At 40.1% G+C, this 23495-nt stretch overlaps 1 protein-coding gene across 1 annotated transcript in view; it reads left to right on the top strand.

Annotated features, from left to right (window-relative positions):
* The window catches only part of mad1l1 (mitotic arrest deficient 1 like 1), a 77419-nt gene that overhangs the window by 1999 nt on the left and 51925 nt on the right, over positions 1 to 23495 (top strand). Inside the window, exons 2-13 of the mRNA XM_079691312.1 lie at positions 1807 to 1959; positions 2052 to 2192; positions 3621 to 3800; positions 3888 to 4012; positions 4204 to 4285; positions 5425 to 5555; positions 6689 to 6803; positions 8146 to 8207; positions 14201 to 14287; positions 14980 to 15124; positions 22109 to 22249; positions 22774 to 22890. Of these exons, the coding sequence (XP_079547438.1) occupies positions 1813 to 1959; positions 2052 to 2192; positions 3621 to 3800; positions 3888 to 4012; positions 4204 to 4285; positions 5425 to 5555; positions 6689 to 6803; positions 8146 to 8207; positions 14201 to 14287; positions 14980 to 15124; positions 22109 to 22249; positions 22774 to 22890 (1473 nt within the window). The 5' untranslated portion in view covers positions 1807 to 1812. The remainder of the gene's footprint in view (positions 1 to 1806; positions 1960 to 2051; positions 2193 to 3620; positions 3801 to 3887; positions 4013 to 4203; positions 4286 to 5424; positions 5556 to 6688; positions 6804 to 8145; positions 8208 to 14200; positions 14288 to 14979; positions 15125 to 22108; positions 22250 to 22773; positions 22891 to 23495) is intronic.

Here is a 23495-nt window from a genome sequence, read left to right as displayed (position 1 = left end):
TTTCTTAAGCTGTATGCCATAATCAGCAATATTAAAATAATAAAAGGCTTGCAATATTTCAGTTGATTTGTAATGAATCCAGAATGTATGACATTTTTGTTTTTTTAATTGCATTACAGAAAATAAAGAACTTTATCACAATATTCTAATTTTCTGAGACAGTCCTGTATACAAAGCTAGGGGACATTATTTGGTCAGAAAATACATTATTAGAGCTAAACAAATTCATTGTCCCGATATCTTTCTTGTTTTGCTATCGGCTATTTATTTAACGGTAGCCAACTGCTAGCCTATACAATTTTAAAATGAGCTGATGAACCTGACTAATGGTGTATATATACATATTTAAACCTAGAGAAGTTAAAGTAAAATGTGGATGTTACAAAAAAGGTCGAGCAAAAAAACTAGGGATTAAATAAGCTGGCTAGAGTCACCAAAAAATGGTCCTTAGGTGCTTTTATTAACAGCCAAAAAAGCTCAAAGTCACAAGGATTTACATAAAGAAAACAAAACCTATAGGACTGGTACCTCTCTGCTCTCTTGCCACAGTCAGACTACTTCCCAAAACACTTGTGGCCAGGGGTTTACATGTTAAGCCCCTCCCCATAGGACAATCCACTATTTATACCCCTAACCAATATCATTCTTATCTACAAACACATTCACAATGCAAGGCAAATTACCCAAACACAACAAATCAAATAGGTCAACATATTCTATCTTTCTGACCACAGAAGCCTTAAACAATAACATTTTTATACTTGCAAGAAAATTGTCACCCGTGCCCATGCACTACATGGTATACTCCAATTGAGCACAGGTGTTTTCACTGATTGAGCCTCTACTTAAGGCTGCTTCTTTCTGTTGCTCTGTTTGGCCTTCACAACCTTGAACGAGAGGGTAAGCAGGTTACTTGTATATGACTTCCATTAAATCCGTTTTGAACAAACAATGACTTTTATTTTATCAATGTCCAGCTAAGTTATTAATGTGTTTCCCTCAGTGTGTCTTTTACCATGCCCCTATGCCAACTGTGATGAAGGCTTCTTCTTCACAGTGGACATTGTACTACAATATAATAATATTACAACACAAATGCAGAACATTATAAATAAGACACATGTATAGTAATAAGAAATGTACAGTGAAATTCAGGAACAAAGCCAAAGTGGTGTACTTTTGCACAGTATAGTATTGCACAGGTTATTGTAGGTATAGTCCAAATTGCACAGTTTAGGCCTAATAATGGGGTGTTAAGGGGTCTTTAAGAGGGGTGAAATAAGTCCAAGGGCAAGTCTAGAGTGTTGTTAGCTATTGTAGATATTTTTGTTGTGTAGTGCTGCAGATAAAGAGTAACTGAAACAGTTGCTACTTTTTATTAAGTGCCAAAATAAAACGCATTGTTATTTTATAAAACAATTAGATTATTTCTAGCATTATTTAATTGAACAAATCAAATGTCAAACTGAACACAGAAAGCACAACAAAAGAATGATGGTTACATTTAAAGTGCAGTTTTATATTGATAATCTCTTTCAATCATCTCTGAAAATGCCTGAGTGCAAAAGAGCAGTCTTTTGTGATAAGCACATAACAGAAGACTACGGTAAAACAAACCTATATAGTCAGTTGTTTCTACTTGTATGTTTTGCTACGTATTCTTCTTTCTGTGTCTGTGTGTGCACCACATATACCAAAGCAAATATCTTGTATGTGTTAACCTACTTGGGAATGCAACCAATTCTTATAACTTTAAAGACTCTTGCTTTTATCTCTGAATCTTCCATTTGTGCACTACCACACCAGACTCTCATGATGGATTTAGAAGATGACACCTCTGTGTTAACAACCTTGAAGTCCTTCAATTCCTTCATCAGCCACATTGAAGCTCCACAGCGGCTGTCAGAGGGCTCAGCGGGGAGTGGGAACCTGCATAGTCAATACAAACGCAGCATGGAGGTACGCAGAAGCTGACGGCATCAACACTAAGCTGTGTGAAGGCGGTATTAACATGCGACCTTGTTCACTTACTGACTTGTTTTTCCATTTAGTTTTTGGAAGCAGGAGAGAGGGTTCACTCCAATAACCGCTATCTTCAGCTGGACGGGGAGAAGAAGCAGATGGAGCTGAGTCACAAGCGAGCTCGATATGAACTTGAGAAGGTCGCTTCTGACAGCGCACGAGACTTGGAGGTACACACTGCGCCCATTGTTATACAATATATAGCAAGTATATTACTAAATATACAGTGGTGTATAGGAATAAATACAATTTTAAATGCTGAATTGCACAGTTTTAAAGAGTTGTCTGCTTATGATAATAATTACAGTTTTTTTCGATTGCTAAAACACATTTTTTTAAGGCATTGCTTATTTTCTCAAAACACAATTCACAAAACCACACACGAAAAGTGCAAAACACCTCATATATCCTGCAAGCTGAAGCACTGCACTCAAAACTAGATAAACACTTACCAAAATAAACTTTTCTCACCAAATGGCACACTCTTCATTTTTAGTAGAAGACACTTGGTCCAACCAACTACCCACTGTGGTGCTCAATCTAAAGCACACTCCTCTTTAGGGATGGGTACCGAGAACCGGTACTAAGTCAATACCGGTACCTGATTGGACGGTATCGGTATACCGTTAAGCCGCTGGACAAACGGTGCTGCTATCGGTATATGGCCCTCGCTCCTCGGTCTCGGTCTCACCGGAAGTTGATTTGTCTGCGCCATCTTGAGTAGCGTCCCAATGGCCTTATTTTTGCCGGAGGACCGATGAGCTATAATCGAGGAACCACCAATGAAATCCTCAGACACTCGCCCCGCCCCTTTACTGTGTATCGCTCACTGATTGGACGAGGGAGTGCATGCACTGATCTGATGCTTCTTGACATGAGAGCAGTTTCCCAGCGGAGTGAAGATAATACATGAACCTCACGGGAGTCACTCCTCAGTTTTTACCGTGTTTTGTTTCAATTAGTTACAAATATGTGATATATCTGAACAACAAAGTAATCAAAAATCATTTTATTCATTTTTTGGAAACATTTTCATGATCGCTTTTTTCGTTTTACATTTTCATTTATTGTCATTTTATCAATACCGGTACCGGTATTGATAAAATCCTAACGATACCCATCCCTGCTCCTCTTGTATGGCTTTCTTTATGTAGAGAATTCTGCATATAAAGAATGTTCGAGTCTACACGCAGAGAAAAAAAGTTCTTACATGAGGCCTGGTTCTAGTGCTTACACCCCGATTGATGAGTCGTCAATACAGCAGTTTAGTGTTTATGGTCATTTGGCATGTGAATTTGTTTATTGGTTTATGTGAGTAGCATTTTTAATGGCAGTGTTTTGAAAATGGCAAACGAGTGAATATGTCAGATTTCTGTTTCTTACTTAGAGAACTGTGTGCAGTGTTTTGCAAAAAGTGTCAAGATGAATAGCAAATTGGGTGCAGAGCTGAAAGTGTATTTAGAGTTTTGGAGATTTGAGTGTGAGATTAAATAATTGTGCTTTATGTGAGATTTTAAGTGTGTTAGCAACTGAAAAGAACTGTAAAGCATTAATAAAAATACACTTGCTAAACATGTTTTTCACCCCTTATGATACAGCATGAGGTGAATCGAAACCAGGATCTTCTGGGGCGATTAAAAAAGTTTCAGGAGAGAGAGACGGAGGCAGCTAAGAACCTGTCGGAGCAGGTGGAGGCCAACAGAGCTCTCCGTAAAAACATGGAGGGCCTGAACAGGAAACTGGAGGAACGAGACACTCGACTGAACACTGCCAATCAGGTACGCTCACACAAACCCGCACAATGCATCTATACTCTGGTCATGTCTCTTATTTGATGTCGGCTTACTTCTGTAATCTGTTCCCAGACCATCAGTTATTTGAAGGATGAGATCAGAGAGCTGACGCAAAGGATTCAAAACCAAGACTCAACAACTTCTTCTCAAACCCTGGAAAACCAGGAGCTGCAGGAACAGTTAGATTTACAACACAGGTACACACACACACACACACACACACACACACACACACACACACACACACACACACACACACACACACACACACACACACACACACACACACACACACACACACAGACTACCAAATAGCTTAGCTTTGTTTCATGTACTGCACGAGATAATTGCTAACCTCACACTGGTATGTGCTTCGTATTTCAATCAGGAAGCATCAGGAAGTCTCTCAGCTTTGCCAAAGTCTCCAAGCTGCGCAGTCCTCCTGCTCAGAGCACATTGTCAAGATTAAGGTATGTGAAGCACGATCAGTACTGCAACCATTTCACGACTAGGGGTTAGTTAGTACAGATATAAAAGGCAGGAAATTCCGTTTTATCCCTTCAACTTCTTTGCTTTTCTTCTGGTTTAATTATATCTTACTAAATATATGGGTTTTGGATAAACTGCAAGGCAATATTTTCACTGTTTTCTGACATTATTTAGATCATTATTGTGCAAGTAATCGGCCGAAAAAGACTAATCATAAATATAATCATAAATTGCAATCCCAGAGGACAACTTTTGGCCAGTTTTTTTTACTAAAGTTAGTAGACAAGCGTGTGTAACATGAACAAATTGAGATCACAACATTCCCATGTACCTCATTCAAAACGGTAGTGAAGGTGCTCACGAAAATGTAGCTGTACAATGTATTTGTGTAAGCCAAATATGATTAGAAACCATAAGACAGTCTACTCACTCCGCTTTTCATTTGAGGTGCTCGACATGTTTGGTTGTTTTAACAATTTGTTCACTTCATTCTCCATTCATTAAATGCCTAAAAAGGCTGGAGTTTTGTTTAAAGGTCACCTATTATGCAAAATCCACTTGTTGATGTCTCTTCTACATCAACATGTGTCCCCTCTGTGGAAAGAGACTCTGAAAGTTTCAGGAAAAAATATTCTCTCTCTTTTTGTCCTGATCCATTTATATAAAAACCTGTCTGCAAATGAGCTGATCAGATTTTGGCCACTTTATGATGTCATAACGATTTTTTTGGCTTGTGTAACCATTAGCCAATCAGCAACCAAGGTACCACCCCCCCCCCCCCCCCCCCCTATCACCTGAATCTCCTCCTAGAGCACCATTGGGTTCTTTTTAACCAAATATCTCTCAGAGGGGCTTATTTTCATCTAAAGTAACAGACAGAGAATCAGCACTTTGGAAACAGGGCTGAAACAGAGGGGGTTATGGGTAATGCTGCAATGATCTGTTTGGTGTTTGGAGCCAAACACTTCAGAGACATGTTCTGTATATATCTGAGAGCTATAATATAATGATGATAAACAGTATAACAGGGGACCTTTGACATCACTTTCTCTCTCGATTTGACATGATAAAGTCATGTTGGTATTTCTGTAGGTTAATTTCTCTGCCCGTGTTCTTGTAGGAGTTGGAGCGGCGCCTGGCGCTGCAGGAGCAGGACATCGCCATCGTGAAGACGGTGAAGTCAGAGGTGGCCAAAGTTCCAGACCTGGAAAAGGATTTGAAGCGCCTCAGAGAGGATAATGCCTTCCTCAGGTCAAATTGTGTTTCAAGTTTTTAATGCGTTTTGAAAAGGTCTCGCCTTTCAAAAGAATCGGCTGGTTTTATCTTTATAGAATACAGCCTAGTGCTAAAATGTTTTGCTTCAAAACTCTTGACATTTCAGTGTGGCTATAGGTCATCATACCACACTACGCTTTATGTGATGGGTGACTTTTGAGGAAAGGAGGTGGGAGAAAAGTAAATACCTGAAGAGAAATGTTAACCTCGCCAAGAATATGCAGAAAACCCAATTCTGTGTGTTTCCATGGATGTGATTTTTCACCAGTGCCAGTATTCTGATTAAATACATTATAACAGTTTCACTTCTCAAGAAAACTGATAAAAGAATGTTGGTTAAACATTTCTGCTGAAGATGGGTTTTTGGTAGTCAAGTTCATGGGCAAGAAGAATAATGGGTTAAGTAATATCACGTTGGAAAGTCTTTCTCTGATATAACATAACTGACATTATTGATAACATCTAGTGCAGGGGTGTCAAACTCAATTTCATCTCCGGCCACATTAGAATTATGGTTGCACTCAAAGGGCCGGTGGTAACTTTAAGACTATATACATAGATAAATATATATAAAATAATGTATTATTTTACAATATTTCCTCTGCATTGGATTATTATCGGATAGGGTAATAACTTCATAATTAACTACGACTGAAAGCAGAAGTCTGGGGCAAATCATTGCAAGTAATTGCAAGTCTCTTCAGTGCGCATCTCACAAAATGAGAAGCATTGTGGGACATGTAGTTTATGGGCAACGCACTCCTTTAAAGTGACACGTAACCTTATAATAAGCTGATTATATTCTTTGCAAGCTCTTGTGGGCCACATAAAATGAAGTGGCGGGCCGGATTTGGCCCCCGGGCCTTGAGTTTGACACCCCTGATCTAGTAGCTCATTTCTAAACTGCAGTTACATTTTCAATTTTAATTTCATATAAAACTCCAAATAGTTTTATCTTAATTTGTGTGGGCACGAATAAACAGTGAGCTCACTACTGAATAAACACACTCAATCAGATAGTGAATGTAGCGCGGAATCAAAAGTAGGCTCTTTTCCACATCGGACACCAAGACTGGTAGTTAGAAGTTCATATTGAGTTTTGTGCGCAGGGAGAGCAGAGAGAACTGCAGCCTGCTGAAGGAGGAGGTGGAGGGGCTGAGGAGGAAGCTGGAGAGGATGGAGAAGAAGAAGGAGGAGCTGGTCAATATCGAACTGGAGAAGGAGGTAAACTCACTTTGTATTTGGCATTTCTCTTTCTAGCATTTCATTTTCATATTACACTATTCTAAACATGGAATCAAAACATTACTGGCTGAGTAATTGGACTGGATATGTCACCTGGTAGAACCCCATGTACTGGGGATTGATTCAACCTGGGGACCAAATCGTTTTAAGCAATACATGGGCAATACAGATTTTATTTTTTGAAAATGTTTTAAATACACAATATTATTATGTGATGGATAACTCTTTTGCATATTTTTTTGTACTACTTTTGGTTTGAATTAAAGACATTTTGTTTTAATATTTTTTTTATTTTACATAAATTCCTTTTTACATTTTAATTAGGGCTGTCAAGTTTTGCGTTAAAAAAAATGAGCGCCACTAATTATTTTAACGCGATTAACGCATGTGCATTTTTTGTCCTCGGCCGCCCCGTAGTTTCAGAACGCATCGAGTTTAAAATACCATCTATAAATCCAAGCACATTGCTGATGCCGACAGCCCCGCTCCTGCCGCCCGCTTGCAGCAGACCACACTTGAAAGTGTGCGGGGGAGACGCCTGGACACGTCTACGAGCAGCAAACCTTCAACAAAGATCGCTAAATGGGTGCAATTAACATTATGGAGGACGAGCGGCTGCATGATATAATTCGGGTCGCATCTAACGGCTGCACTTAGGAATTGCCTTCCAGAGCCCCCACTGTGTCGAATATACACAACTTGTATGAAGTCCAAAAAGCGAAAGTAGAGGAGGATTTAAGAAAGACTTCCACAGTTGCGCTCACCGGAGACTATTGGACTTCACTCAGTAATGAGTTACCTCGGGGTCACAGCGCATTATATTGACCCACAGTGGGAGCATGAGACCCATAATTTCATGCTTGACAGTTATGAAAACAGAAGAGCGGCATTTCGCCAACGCACACACTGTATTGTATGAGAGAGGTTCCAGGTTGAATTGAGGCACATTTTGTTCAGAGGTTGTTGTGTTTAATATTCATGAGAATATTTGTCATTGTTCAAATGATAATAAACAAATATTTGCATAAAGCATATTTGTCCACTCATATGTTGATAAGAGTATTAACAACTTGAAAAATATTCCTCTAAGGTGCATTTAGAACAGATCAAAAATAATCGCGATTAACTATGGACAATCATGCGATTAATCGCGATTAAAAATTTGAATCGACTGACAGCCCTAATTTTAATGTATTGTTATGTTGTTTATAGGTGGTATATCTTTTTTTTTAATCTTGCATTCGACAGCTGTCATTGTAAAGATATAATTGACTTTCTTTTACTGGACATACATGTGATCAATTCTGTCTTTAATCCTCAGAGGTTAGCGGAGAAGCTCAAAGCCTGGGAAAACCTCGGACAATCAACTGGACTCAACATAAGGTGTGTGTGTGTGTGTGTAATATAAATAGATACCACTAGATGGAGGTGTGTTCCCTCCAAATAAATGTGCCTCATCACTGTGGATTCATTCCACCAGTGTGTATAGGTGTGTTTGTTTTATACCTGCTTGTGTATGTGTGCAGAGTGTCTCAATGTATCCAGTCACAACTAGTAATGAGAGAATGATTGCATGTTTCCTTGTGAGCAGTAGAGCACATCTGACAGATTAACACACACACACACACACACACACACACACACACACACACACACACACACACACACACACACACACCCCATTTTCTCTTTGATTAACTGAGGCTGTGATGTAAACAGAATGTTGAATAGGATACATGCACTTAGCACACTTGGTTGGTTTTCCACTGTGTGTTAGAGTGCGTCTACATGCGCATTAAACAGGCTGCAGGGTTTAGACCAAACGACTCATTGCGATTGATTCGACTGATTTTGCATCTGCGTTAATGGAAGGTTTGTCATCTATGAATCATACATAATTATTATCATTAGAAAATAGATAAAAAATAATGATGATGTACCTAACGTATGTTTTGTTAAAGTCTGTAGTATACAATTTGTTAGCCAGGCTATATCTCTTTAAACACAAAGCTCAACTTTTATTGTGCTTCCAGCGATTTAGATATTGGAAAAGTCCATATTGTGCTTTCAATAACATCCAGGGCAGGAAAACAAATGTGAAAAAAAATAAAAATGAAATGAAGTCTTCCCTCATGTAAGGTTTCATGTTTGTCTTATGCAATGGGATATAGGACATGGTGCATTAGGCACATCCCACTCATATTTATTAAATGACCTTGTTTGATCACAGCAATGTAATACCAAACTCAATGTAATACACACAGTCATTTGGTTGGGCTGTCAGTCATTTTTCTGAAAATCTGAGGCTCTCTCCCTGGGTGAATTGAGTTGAAAATGTGAAACCATCCTAAAAAAAAAATCAGGTGTTCAGACTGCCGTGTCATTGGCTGCCTAAGTGCTTCTGCTGAAAGTAGACCCCCCAAATAAACTGCGCTGCACATCGAGCTTCTAAAGGGCAGCCATATGTCTGAGCCTCATGCTGATCAAAAGTAAAGGTTAATGCAGCTTGCAAATCAACAGTTAGTAACTCCTTCAAGCTGTTTTACCGTTTACTAAATGGCCGACTTAATTGTCAGGATGTTGTTTTTCCAGCGCAGTCCTGTGATGTCGAGGCGAATGGAAAACAGGAACGTTTAATTCAGCAGTCTGTTTACTTCACCCGCGCCAACTGAAAATGAGTATTGACTCTGATTTGTGCATTAGTGGCATATGGTGCCCTATAGGCTGCTCGGCAGTGATTATATCATTATGTTAATATATGTAAATATCTTAGGTACGTCACATTTGACTCGTTTCTACACGTTTTTATGTTGGAATAAGGAGCTGTTTCATCTAATTGCTGGAAAATAACATGGATGGTTTCATTTTCCAAGGTATTACATTTTGTAGCTTGTTTTCAATAAGTATATAAATTGTCCAGAGAGGTTGTATTCTAAAGTGTGCCTGAATGTAATCACTGCGTAGGTGTGTAGTGTGATTCTGTGTAGTTTATTTATGGCATCCCGTTGGATTTGACGTCATCTAAACGGGACATCGCACGCTCACTGCTTGATAGCGCGCGAAGGTCCGTTTACGCCGGTTGTTAAACAACATCGTTATGGGGAAATGCAAGTTTGCTTCCAAATGGTTGGAAGATAAGGAGGAAGGACAATCAATACTGTATATAGTCAATGTGAGGTAAAGTGTGTCGCCAAGGTAACCGGTTAGAACTCAAAGTGGCGATGAGGTCTTAAAATGTATGGAAAGGGTCTTAAAAAAGGTTTTAAAAGGGATTACATTTGACTTCATGATTCCTGCATATACCCTGTAGAGGTAAAGATTATCAGCAAGTACTTTGATGACGTAAGTGTTGACTTTTCCATTGAGCTTTCCGTGAAATATCTCATGAAGGCGGCTGTGTTTTGCTAATTGTTCATTTTGCTAGGCTCCGAATCATTTCTCATACACATTTCAAATATTTAGTTTCTGTTTCCATAGTGGCACTCTGTTTGTCACCAGATATTTCAGGGTGGTCATTAGTGGAGTGAAAAGAGTGTGTTGTGTAGCAGCTAATGAGAAGTAAACCCATTGGTGTTGTAAATGAGGAGTTAGCCCACTGCCACACAGGATTTAATTTCTTACCAGCCATTTGTGCACTTTCAGTTCACTTTTGAGCCGGAGATAACCCTCGCCAACCACGATGCCTGTGTCTCTGGAGGAGGAGACGAGCCTCACAGACAGAGTCGCCAGCAGTTGGCATGTTGCTGCTGCTGTTTCACAATCTGATGACTTGTGCCTGCTTCTGTGTTGACAATTGAGTGTAGATTGACAGGAAAATATGTTGCATGGAACTGCATCGAAGGGACAGACCATGGAAATAAGTGGTTTGGTTTTCCGGAAATCCATTTAGTTTCAGACGGTTTGGTGTATTTGTGTCAATAACAAAGAAATAGATTAGAAATTCAGTTGTTCTTGTGTGTGTTTGTGAGCCTACCCACCTTCATTATTGTGTTTCCCACATAATGGATTCTATCTTATCTTTTTTTTTTTTTATCTCCTAACCTACTCCCAAGTTCCTCAATTAAAAACGTTGTCTTTCATTTAGCTGAAAACACTGGATTTTAGTCAGAGTTTAGCACAATTTGGCATACTACTAAAAGATCAATCGGTTTGAGTTTCTGTTTGAGGTTATTTATTTCCCCAATTTTGATAATAAAAGACTCAATAACGTTATTTTTTGCGCAGAAAGGCCGAACAAAACTGATGCCAACTTCTAAAATGAGAGGATTTACGACATAAATCTTCAATATAAACTGAATATTTGACTTGTAAACCAAATGATTTGCTTTTCAAGTGTTTGGGGAGATAGAAATAAACAATGTTGAACGGACAATGGGGGGGACACGGTGGTTTATTGGTTAGCATTGTTGTAAACACATACAGGTTCATTGTTGAATCTAAATGACTTGTCGTAGGTGTGATGTGAGTCTGAAATCGTTTTTTTTTTTTTTTCCAGCGCTGTGATGAACTGGCAATAATAGATCAATAAGTCCATTTAAAATCAAAACCAGTAATAAATAAGGACAATTATACTTAGATCCATTCCTGTGTGTTAGGAATGTGCTGAGCAGAGTTTAATTGTCTGAGTAACATTTTGTGAAGACTTTGCTGCTCAGATCTCTTTGTATGGTACTTATTTAAATAACTGTTCACATTCTTCGTTGCCTTTTTCCCCAACTACGCTGATCCAAGTGTCGTCTGATGGATTTTGGAGTTGTGATTCTATAAATATGTTACAGTGTAAGGATAAGATGTAAGTTGAGGATCACTTGTGGATGGCTTTAAATTTGAATCTCAAGATGTCATTCCATCCTCTCCGGAGATTTGGATTTCATCATTGCAGCGGCTTCTCTTACCCCCAATTATTTTGAAAACTTAATATTTTTGTAGGTCTAGAATCACTTCCTACGGAAATGTGTACTCAAACCTAGACTCCCAGTTGACTGGCACTGCTCTGACAGTGCATTTACTCACAGTTACCTCATAGTAGTTCACAACATCTCACTCAATAATATGCAACCAACCTGTTATTTGCAACATGGCCCGTTTGTGACCTGCCACAAAAATTCCCAAAAAGCCAGCAGAACACTTTAAAAAAGCTTTTCTCATGAGATCAGGGGAAACTAATCCCTCTCTGCTCAGGGCAGTGTGGAATTACCTACTTTGGGCACCGTAGTTATTCCATCAAATGATTCATGAACTCATATTTTAGTCATGAGATTATTTTCATACCTAAGGCTCCACCTTGTGGAATTGGATGTGGTCATAAGTCCACGCCACCCAACTTTCACATTGCATACTCTGGTTTTTCAGCTTTAATAATAACTCCCGCCTTTTCCTTCCATAAATATATATACACTATTTACCGCGTTTCCAGGTCTCAGGCTGTTACTGAAAGTACCGAGTATAACCTAAAGTTTGACGACAGGCTTGATTTTGGTTGTTATGCTAATGTTCATGTTTGTATTTTGTGTCTCTACTGTGACATGTTCACAACCAGAGCCCAGTCTACTCTGATTGGTCAGCTGGCCGGCTCTGTTGTGATTGGTCAACCGCTTAGAGATGTCCTGCCTAGAGATGTCCCGCCTATCACATATAATGTGTTAGAGCGCTTGCCAATATAAGGGCGTTTGTTAAATAGTGATGTCATTATGTTATGGAAGTAAACAAAGGAGTCCACTGGAGGGGATTCAGGCAGGGAGGGAGTGTGTGCGAGAGAAACTCCCTCTGGAGGGAACAAAAGGCGCGTTCACACCGCAGTACTTTTCCCACTTTAGTTCCAATATAATTCCGAAATGTCGCGTTCACACCAAAAAGAGCCGGAATTAAAATGAGTCCATGAGAACCTTTTTACCCCCTTTTCAGTCCCTGCTAGAGAGCAGGTACTTTCGTGGGAGAAAAAGGTTCCTATGTCTGATTGGCTGGGCGGATTTCAAACCACGCCCCGTAAAACTGCCAAGCCGCCATTTTATTATCCTCGCATTATCATTATTAGCATTAGCCCAGTGCAGAAACGCAGAGAGACTAACTTATGGCAACAAAAAAGAAAACATGGGAGCGGTGGAGATGAGGAGGTGTCGGCGTTCTGGTGATTTACTCGGAAGGCTTCAGTAGAAGCTGCTGGGAGTCCCAGCAGCTTCTACTGAAGCCAGTCCTCAACAACCGGGGACTTCCGGCCGGGGACTTCGGGCGGCAGTATACGCCGTGAAGTTGTTTGCGGCCTGCCAGTAAACCCAAAGCAGAAGAAGAAGAAGTGACGTCAGCGGCTTCATTAGCCTAATCTACCCCCAGGAACTTATTCCGGTGTGAACGCGATCTGTACTTAGTTCATGAGAACTAAAGAGTTCTCAAAGGAACTAAAGAGTTCTGATGAACTAAGTTCTCATGAACCTTTGTGGGAAAAGTACTGCGGTGTGAATGCGCCTAACAAGATTTTAGTCTTTGCAGACCATTGACATGCACAAAAACTTATATAACACACTACAGCAAAGGGAAAATACCAAAAACCATATACAAGTGTCCCTTTTACTAGCAGGATTACAACATTAAAATCCAGTTAAAAACAAATAACAATATATTTTGAACCACATTCACTTATCACAACACTTCACAAGTCTTAACACATTTTCAAGTAAAACCATAATTATCCAATTTATCATTTGGACTAAGTTCAGAGTTTACTTTCTCTATGTGGAAATGTAGCTGTTTTTAAAAGAGAAAAGGGAAAAACATTTCTCTTTAGTGCAAGCAGCAAGTACTTGTTCATTGTAACGGAATACATTTTGAAAGTAAGCCTCCCATCCCGGCTTCAGCCCTTTACGGACACCCCATCTCATGAGGCACTGAATACTAAGCTGGAACACTTTTTTACAGGTGTGCAATTGAGTGGCGGCTAAAGTACGATTCTGAGCTAAGCTGCTATAATGCATTCCCATTTCACAAGAGATAAAGAGATAATGGCCTTCACTTTTTGCACAGATCCATAGTTAGAGCCAGGATTTAGAGTTTGAAGGTCATCTCTGTTGCAGGATGTGACCTTCTGTATTGTTGAGTTCCCATTGTTTGTTTTTGTTTTCTAATCTGTCAATCTCTCCCACGGAGTGAGTTTGTTTTGTGGAAGTGTGACCAGTATTTAGCCCACTCTCATCTCTCCCTCTGCTGCTCATGTCATTTTATTTCCCAGCTCCCCACTGGCTGAGTAACAAAAGAATATGGAAACGCTGTCGTTGTCATCCATTCTGTCCTTTCTACTCTCTCAGTCACATTGATTTGTCATTGTGTGTGATTGTGTGTGTACACATGTGTATGATAACTTTCCTGTCTGTGTCTGTTTGTAGGAAACCAGAGGATCTGTCCAGGGAGGTGATTCACATCCAGCAGAGAGAAATTGCTCTGAAAGAGCAGAACTACACTCTCAGCAGCCGGTAACACACCCTCCTTCACACACACTCACAAAATCCCTCTCCCTGCCTTCAGACTTTTTCCTCTCATTTTGTCTGCCTGAATTCTTCCCTCCCCCCATGTATCTATTAGAGCGTATCTCTGAGAAGTCCTTAATTGTCACAAAGTTAATTAAACCGGTCCTGATTCTGATAGCGCTCCTGACCGTAACCACTGGTGTGTGTGAGTGTGTGTGTGAGAGAGATTGTGTGAGAGAGAGAGGGAGTTTGCTAATTAAACTCGTCCTGTTTAGGCAGAGGTGATGTCTGTGGGGAGGGCCGCGCGCATGCTCCCGTTTATATTGATGCAGCAGTCCGGCTAAGAAAGCTTTCATTAGCTAACAAGCGTCCCTCTTCTGCCGAGTGTGTTGGGATTATTATGTAATATTAGAAACGGCAGAGTGGGAGGGGATGAGGGGAGCTTGTGCTATAATTATTGTCCTGGTATAATTATTTCCCTATTGATCAGACTTGGCACAAGTTGCTGCTGCTAATGATTTCCAGGACAGTCAGGGAATTATTTGGTGTCGGTCAGGTAAGTTATCTGTTAGGAGTATTATTCTAAATGGCCTCAGAAATAATTTCCCCAGATTGTGGGAACATCAGCACTAAACATGTTATTAACCCACACACACACTCTTTTGCTCTCCACCCTTTCATTTCTCCCGGTCCATCAGTGTGAGGAGTGCAGAGCGCTCGCAGAATGAGCATCGAGTCGAGCTGGGCCAGCAGCGCAGCAAGACTCTGGAGGAGCAGAAGAAGAGGGAGACGCAGGACAGTCTCGTCCGGAGACTCCAGAAGAGAGTACTGTTGTTAACCAAGGTGACAAAGACACACAACAACACACAGACACATTGGCAGGAATTCAAACATTGATTATACCCAATATATCAATATTATGTTTATCGTAAATATGAAACTAAATATCGTCTTGGATTCAGGTAGTGTAGTTGTCTTCCAATCTGAAAGTTGTGTGTTTGATGCCAGTCAACATGTTGATGTGTCCTTGGGCGAGATACTTGACTCCAAGTTGCCCCCGATAGCAAACTATGTAAATGTTAGCTTCCTTAAGCAGATGCACCTTGTATTGCAGCCCCTGCCTTTGTGTGAATGGGGGAATGATGACTTGTGTATCAAAATACTTTATAATCCCAAGGGGAAATTAGATTTTGTGTCAGTCTGTATAAACTGTAAAGCCCCCGAGACAAATGTAAAATGTGTGACATTGGGCTATATATATAAACTTTGATTGATTGACAGTTGCACCATATTAAAATAAAAATAAATCCATATTTATATAATCAGAAATTGAAGTTAAAAGGTTTAAAGTGCTTTGAGGAGTCGTAAAGACTGGATAAAGCACTTTATAAATGCAGTCCATTTAGCATATTGTAATATTTTAAGTGACCTTTCCTGGTTTTAAAGGCTGCATTAGAGGAAAGTGCTGCATGTTCTGAACTTATCAAGCTGTTTTCATATTGGTCTCCAGCCCCTTAACAGTATTGACACGACAGTATTGTGGAGCTGAAGATATATCAAGGCCTACAAATCTTATTCTACTGACGTAACAAAACATGTTTCTTGGTACAGAGCCTCTTAAAAATATTAGTAGGAGAATAATCCTGCAAACATGATCAATCCCTGCTTGTAATTGCAATATCAGTCAAGATATCAGAATTCGTTTTAATTTTCAAATTTGCAGCCCTATTACCTATCAAACAATACATTGTGTACATCATTTGTATATTGAGATCAAAGTATTTGATCAGAAACATAATAATATTTGATTTCCCCTAATATTGCCCATTTCTAAATCGAATACTCTTGACACAGACTTTCCACCTAACAGAATTGTTCTTTATAACTGTGGGTGACACATCACAAGTTCAGCTCAGAATTTCTCATCTGCCCTTTACCCCTCTCTCTCTGCCTCTGATTGGTCCGTGGAAGTCATGTGACTCGTCTGTCTCACTTCCACCTGCTCTTCAGTTCCTGACTAGACATCCCTGCGATATTGATTTCTCAGTGTGTGTAATTCCCTAGGTCAACAGGATCAGTCCCCAGTACACAAATCACACACATCCACTCTCAGCACCGTCATAACTAAGGGTCAGAGCTACAGGCATGCTGGAAATATGACTGAGCGCTAGACGGATTTAGCAGACCGCAGTCAAGCATTTGCACCCAGCATTCACAGAGTATGAATTATCGTTGTTTACCATCCCGTCCTGATGGATAAAAAAACCCAAAACATTGCAGTATGTGCTGAATACTGGGCTTTTTAGAACTTTCACTATTTCGCTTTTTCAGTATTTTGCCGAAATGTCTAGTCACCTTTTTCATACCTGATGAGTTTGCATCCCTGTATGTATTAAAAACACACTCATGCATGTAGTGGAAATGGTTGGACTGCAAAAATAACTGTTTATTTTCAGATCATAACATAAGAGACCCTTAGCAATCATTACTTTGGCTGAAATTAACCTTTTAGTGCGTGTTGTAATGATTTAATTTTCTAGATATAGACATTTAATTTACCATGCAAGAGCAAAACATTTAATTAACTTGATGAAAATTGCCTTGCCAAGAAAAGTGGAAGAAAGCATATTAAAAAAGTTAATACTTTAACAAAAACAATGTTGTCTAAGCACACATACAGTATTAATCAACTTACTCTTTGATAATAATAATACATCTTATTTATTTGACATGTAATGAATTGTATTTGTAAAGCGCTTTCAAATAGCAACAACACACCTAAAATATTTCTGTAGATCTCCATACTGATCTCCAGTTCCCTCTTGACGCATTCACATAACATCAAATGAAGGAGGATTAAGGGTGCATTCACACCTAATAGTCTGTTTTCTGGTGTGCACCTGACGACAGTTACATAGTTTCATTTTTCAGAAGGTTCGGTTTGCGTTCACACGGGCAAAACTCAAACGGACTATAAACACAAGTCATGTGCACGGAAATGCTGTTCATTCATTGGTCAGACATCAAGGGGGTAAGAAAGGCAAATCCCGGCAATTTCTACCGGAGCCTCCGCCATGGAGCAGCGGCACTTTCGGCAGGTTATTCTCATGCTGCTGTTAATCTGGAGATCAACAGAAACTAGCGGCCCGCACATATGATTATATAATGTAACAACGTCCGTTAAAAAACATTATAACACATATAATGAGACGTTCTGCAGTCAGGAGGGGCGTTTCACCGACGACAGGTGTTCTTACTTTTATGTAGCTGACGGAGAATTTTTACTTTACACGACGCTGTTCAACACTTCATTCTGCTTCACTCTTTAACTAAACAACCGCGGATGTCTTGAAAGACTCTTTCGCTAAAGATTTTTGAAGATATCCACGTTCTTATGACACGTAAACACTAGGCTTCCTGTGTTTTGGTGCGGACTGCGTTCACACCAGCAATGAACCGCTCTAGAGTTCGCAAGCAAGTGCTCCGAGACCACCTCTTTTAGCGGACCAGAGTCCGGTTGTTTAGTTCACTTAAGAGGTCTCGGACTGTTCACACCGACCCAAATGAACCGCACCAAGCGGCTAAACGCGCTAAACGCGCCAGGGTTCGATTCAACCGGACTATACAAGGCAGGTGTGAACGCAGGTGTGAACGCACCCTAAGTGTCTCACACTCTGGCAGCAGGTTAAAGAACTGAAAAACAGAACAAATATGATCCTTTCCTCTCTTTCTATAAGGCAACATCTCCGTTATGCTACTGCTACGCCCTGCTCAGATGTTTTGTTCTCTTAAACTTTAGTGGGACAGACTCTGAGGCATTAGAGGCACAGTCACATCTTCACGCACCAGATAAAACAGTTGACATAAAAGCAATTTAAAAGAATAGATGATGAAAACGGTAATGATTGTTTTATCGCGCCGTACGCCCCTCTCCCTCTTTAGTTTGTGTTTTTTCAAATGAGAGTTTTTTTATCGTAGAAGAGGCGACAGATTTTTGATTTAGATTGAGTGAATTTCATTGCACGTTAATAGACTGTAAATAGCCAACGGGGCCTGCTGGGTAGTGTTGGCAGGATACACACATACCCACTGACCTCTAAATGTGTTCTTTGTATTTACTTCTGTTCCTTCTGTTTTCTCACAGCAGTGTAACGTTGCATGACAAATGATGCTGCTTGGGCGCCAAAACAAATAAAGTTGAATTAAGTATGATTTCACATTTAGTGTTTTTAAATGAACCAGAATCAGTCATCTTTAAATGGATTATGTGGGTTTGGATGCTGCTAATCACAGGCTGAATCCGATGAGGCTAATCATGCTTTGTTTTCACAGACTAGCCTAACTGAGCTAATCTGACAGAGCAATTGCAGTCCATTATTCATAGATGTTTACACCCTGGAATTACAAGGTGCTTTTAGGCCATTTAAATAAGACGGCACTACATGGCAATCAACATATATTGCACGCCGTTATCTCAAATGCTATTTACTGCGGGTATTTAATACCTGACTTCAACCTGGATTTCACACGCTTCCCTAAATTAGCCCCGTTAATAATAGACTATTAAGCCTTCATTGAACCTAAACATTCACGATGGTCCTGAGCAGCAAAGGATGTTTGTGAGATGTTTATTAAAAGCCTGATTGTCATAAAATGAAGCCTGCTTGGCTTTATAATGCAGATCAGATCAGAGCGGCGCAGTGAAGGGAGGCGAGGACATTCTAACAGCGCTGACTGACAGTGAATTTGCATTAATAAACTGGATGTTTGCCAAGTTTTAAACAGATTAGATTGTTCTCACTCATCATGTTGCCTGGCAACAGATTTACTATTTAACATATTGATTCATTGTAGTTATCATTCATTAAAGGTAGGGTAGGTAAGAATGGAGAAACTAGCTCGAGTGCGCTAGAATTTGAAAATACACAACTGGAAAAAAACTGCCCCTTCCTTCAGACTTCCTTACAGAGCCCCTCCTCCAACACACACGAACATGACCAATGAGGGCACGAGATAAGTTTGTGCACAGATGGAAGGCTGACAGGCAGGTAGGCCATCCAGTTATTTTAGCCGGGCCGGCTCAGATGATTGGTCGTGCTTTTTACAGTACTACGGCTTCCACAGATGACATTTTCTATGTATTTATTGTCGAAGCATTTCATATATTCATTGCTATCGGGATGTTAAGAGCATTCCATGGAATATAACAAAAAGTGTTTCTGGAGTGAATTACCTACCCCACCTTTAATGTTCAGAGCTAACATTTGTAATTAATTTTTTTTTTAGACATTTCATTGATGCTGTTTTACTGATTCATTTCCTAGTATAAACAGATAATTAACATTGGCTGATAACATTGTTGCTTCTTAAGATACTATTATATTATATTATTTCATTTCATTTAGCTGATGCTTTTATCCAGCACGACTTACTATAAGTGTAATACATTCACTAATCACAGCATTGGAATAAAAACATTTTTTGTCGACTTGTAGCAGGTAAGCACCTTTCCTTGAACTTCAAAATCCTGGGTCAATTGAAGTTATTAATAAAATAAAGGATACTTTGTTCTCAAATTTTCACAGATTTTGTTTTAGTGCTTAAAGAAAATGTTATAACTTAGAGGCAGCTTTTGAGCTTTTGTTTGTTTTTCTCACACTCACACACTCTCACCCCATTGGTCATTGCCGTCCGGAGCAATTTAGCAACTTTTATCGATATGTTTACTCGAACCCCCAACCTTCCGATTGTTAGGTGGCCACACTACCTCACAGCCACATCTTGCCAATCTTTATGTTTTTAAACATCCTGTTGATAGCTGACTACTTCTTCTATACATTTTTGTTTGTCTTTTGGTATGAGAATAAACATGCACAGTTAAAAATGAAGCATACAGACACACACTGAGACACGTGGGCTATTTGCAGACGGTGTGTCAGATTGAGTGACATTTGTGAAGACATTGACTCGAGGATGTTTTTATCCTCTCTTCTCTCAAAGAAGAAACCGTGTGTGTTTTTAGACTGGACAGAGTTCAGTACATGTATTTTATTCCAGTTATAGAGAAACATTTCATTACAATTGAAGGCAGCATATTGTGAAATGCCTAATTTGTAAAGCTGTTTCCCTGTCATGACTTTGATTGTCAATGTCATGTCCATTTCCACTGATCATAATTCCATTGTTGAGGTCTACTAGTATAGATTTATATTGTGCAATTTTCCAAACTCACATTGGTTTCTCATACAGCATCTCTGTAAACTACGTGTATTCACTGAATTTCACTCTCTGCACTTAACGGCTCGTTGTAGCTCCAGCCCCCACCCTCCCTGTGAGCACAGTGTGCTCTGATTGGTCGGGACGTTGTGAATCGCGCTAAGCTCCGTGGAGGTGTTGTTTCCTTGTTTAGCGATACACAGCCAAACTCACCCTGAGCACACACAAAGTCACAGCCGAAGTAAAAACATTAAGTGTGGCTTGATATTGAGTAAGAAAAAGGTTGATAAACGCTGTGAGAATGGGTCTGCAGAGAGAATTTCGCCGACAACTGTCAGTTATCAGCCTGCAGCCAGGGAGGAGAAATCGGCAGAGCTGCTTGCACTGAGTGTGTGTGTGAGGAAGTCCGTGGATTGGTCAATTTAGACCAATCAGCGGGGGCTTAACGTAACGGCTCCGCGGACGTAACGTAACGGCTCCACGGATTGGTCCATTTACGGTTGACATCATGCGTACCCGGAAGAACCAAATGGACAATGACGTATCTCCAACGAGGCGTTTTGGGGAGGTATTTTCTGTGTTAGAGTTTTACTCGCTACAGGGTGTACTTTGAGGGTTTGTGACTCTGCAGACCGTTTACATGCAGAAAAACCTTTATAACACAAAAGGGGACGGGTAATAACCAGAAAAGCATGACATGGGACCTTTAATTTATTACAATATCTCTTATCTACAAAGAGATTTGTCTTTGATTTTATTATTACATGAGGAAAAATTGCAAATGAGCACAACCATAACCTGAAGCTCCTTTTGTCACAGCTTGTATGAAAAAGGTGCATCTGTGTCGTACTTTGTTCCTCTTTAACAAAGGCGTAACGACAAACACAAGTAACACAGACCAATCAGGAAAACAATGGCTTTGATATTGTCAGTGTATTCACTCTGACATCACATATCTGATAGCTCAAAGTTCTTTAAAGGGGACCTATCATGCAAAATGCACTTTTGTACGTCTTTTATACATGAATATGTGTCCCCGGTGTTCCAGGGAACTCACCAAGTGTCAGAAAACACAACCCTCTCTATTTTCCTCCATACCCAAATCTCTTAAAAAGGGTCTGCAACGGATCTGATACAGACTGATCCAGATTTGAACACTTCTATGACGTCACAGAAGTGGCGCTACGGCTATTGGGCCAACTCCACCAATTAGGAAGAGACAGCCACGGACATTGCCGTTAGACAGCGCTGGAGACGCTGTAGTACATATGTCAGGCCTGTAGATGGTGCTGTTCTCACAGAATCAGCCCATGAAAAGACAGTGTTGAGCGAAATGAGGAATGGCTAAAATGCATGATCTGTTTGGTATTTTGAAAAAATAAAAAGTATTAATATGCCTTATATAGGTATGGTCCTACACTATATTATTCAAATATAGCATGATAGGTCCACTTTAATGTCTGGATTGTCTTCCTCTTTGGCTACATGGGAATGTGTGAGGTTTACAGCAGGATCTTCATGTTAGTGTGTGTGTGTGTGTGTGTGTGTGTGTGTGTGTGTGTGTGTGTGTGTGTGTGTGTGTGTGTGTGTGTGTGTGTGTGTTTGTTTCAGGAGCGTGATGGCATGCGGGCCATACTGGAGTCGTACGACAGCGAGCTGGCTCCCACTGAGTATACTCCTCAGCTGAACAAACGTCTCCGAGAGGCCGAGGACATCCTGCAGAAGACTCAGAGCCACAATGTAGAGATGGAGGTGTGTGTGTGCGCAGGCTTTTACACACACATACAAAAACACTCGCATTCATCATATCCTACTTAAGCTTCCATATAGCCAAGTTTATTGTCTTCAAAAACACATCTGAATACATTGCATTGATTTATACTCATCTAAGCCGCCGGTAAACTTATTATAACACTGTTTGGTGACACTGCTCATAGCTTAAGGCATTGGAAATGTGTGAGGCTCAGCTGCTGCTTGTCTGCACGCTCAGTACTCTTGCTTAGCGGACAATTTGACAGATATCTGCACTTAAATCTGATAAGACTGAACTTGTAGTACACAAGGGCCTTGTGAGCAACACTGGGAAGAAATATGAGAAGGCTAAAGTGCCGGGGTTTAAAAATTGAATGAAATAAACACTTTGGATAATATATGGTCGTCTTTGCCCTGCTTCACCTCTGTTTCTGGCAATGCTATATATCAGTTGGTACAGGAAGCCATTTTTATTTTTTTCTCTATTTTGTATTTAACGGTTTTCTCTTTGTCCTTCAATTCAGGCCCAGCTGACTAAAGCACAGGAAGAGACAGGGACCCTGAAACTGCAGCTGCAAACGGTAAGTATTGTGTGCGCCAGGGGCTCAGTCTGTAGGTCAGGCCGATCAGAGCAAAAAAAAGTACTGGGTTTTGCTGAATTGTGAATTTGCTTGGGAAGGTGCTTAACGGAGTGAAATGACCTGGAAGTACCTAAATGGCAGACATGATGAGAGCTGTTCAGATTCTCTAAGGACTAGATGATAGGAATGGAGCTTCACTACTTCCTTTATATTCTCCTATATCAGGGGTTTTCAAAGTGTGGGAAGGTGATCCTCCTCTCAGAGAACATAAGAAAAGCCGCGCCCCCCCTCCCTATTATTATTGCTGTTGTTGCTATAATGCAGGGGTATTCAATTGCATTTCAAAGAGGTCCAGTAAGAGAACATGTCATTAAATGCTCTGTTTTCGCTGTCTACCTTCCGCCATTTGAAATGACTCCAACTGTTTCTCTCTTCTTGTCTCGTCTCTGTGTGTGTTTGAATCTATCGTGCTGACTCACTGACTGCTCCAATTTGATTGGCTGAGTAACCTTAAAACACCTCCTTAAAACATTAAACAATAACTTTTTAAAACCTTTTTATCTTTATGTTTTAAACAGTTTTTTAATTCTTGGATAAATCCTTATATGCTGCCGGCAACACACTGAGCGTCAACTTTGCCTCCTTATTACACTCACCCTACTTTA

This window comes from Notothenia rossii (genome assembly GCF_949606895.1).
Source record: "Notothenia rossii genome assembly, chromosome: 1".
Taxonomy (NCBI): Eukaryota; Metazoa; Chordata; class Actinopteri; order Perciformes; family Nototheniidae; genus Notothenia; species Notothenia rossii.
The sequence above is the reverse complement of the archived record's forward strand: the minus strand, read 5'-3'. Positions and strand labels throughout refer to the sequence as shown.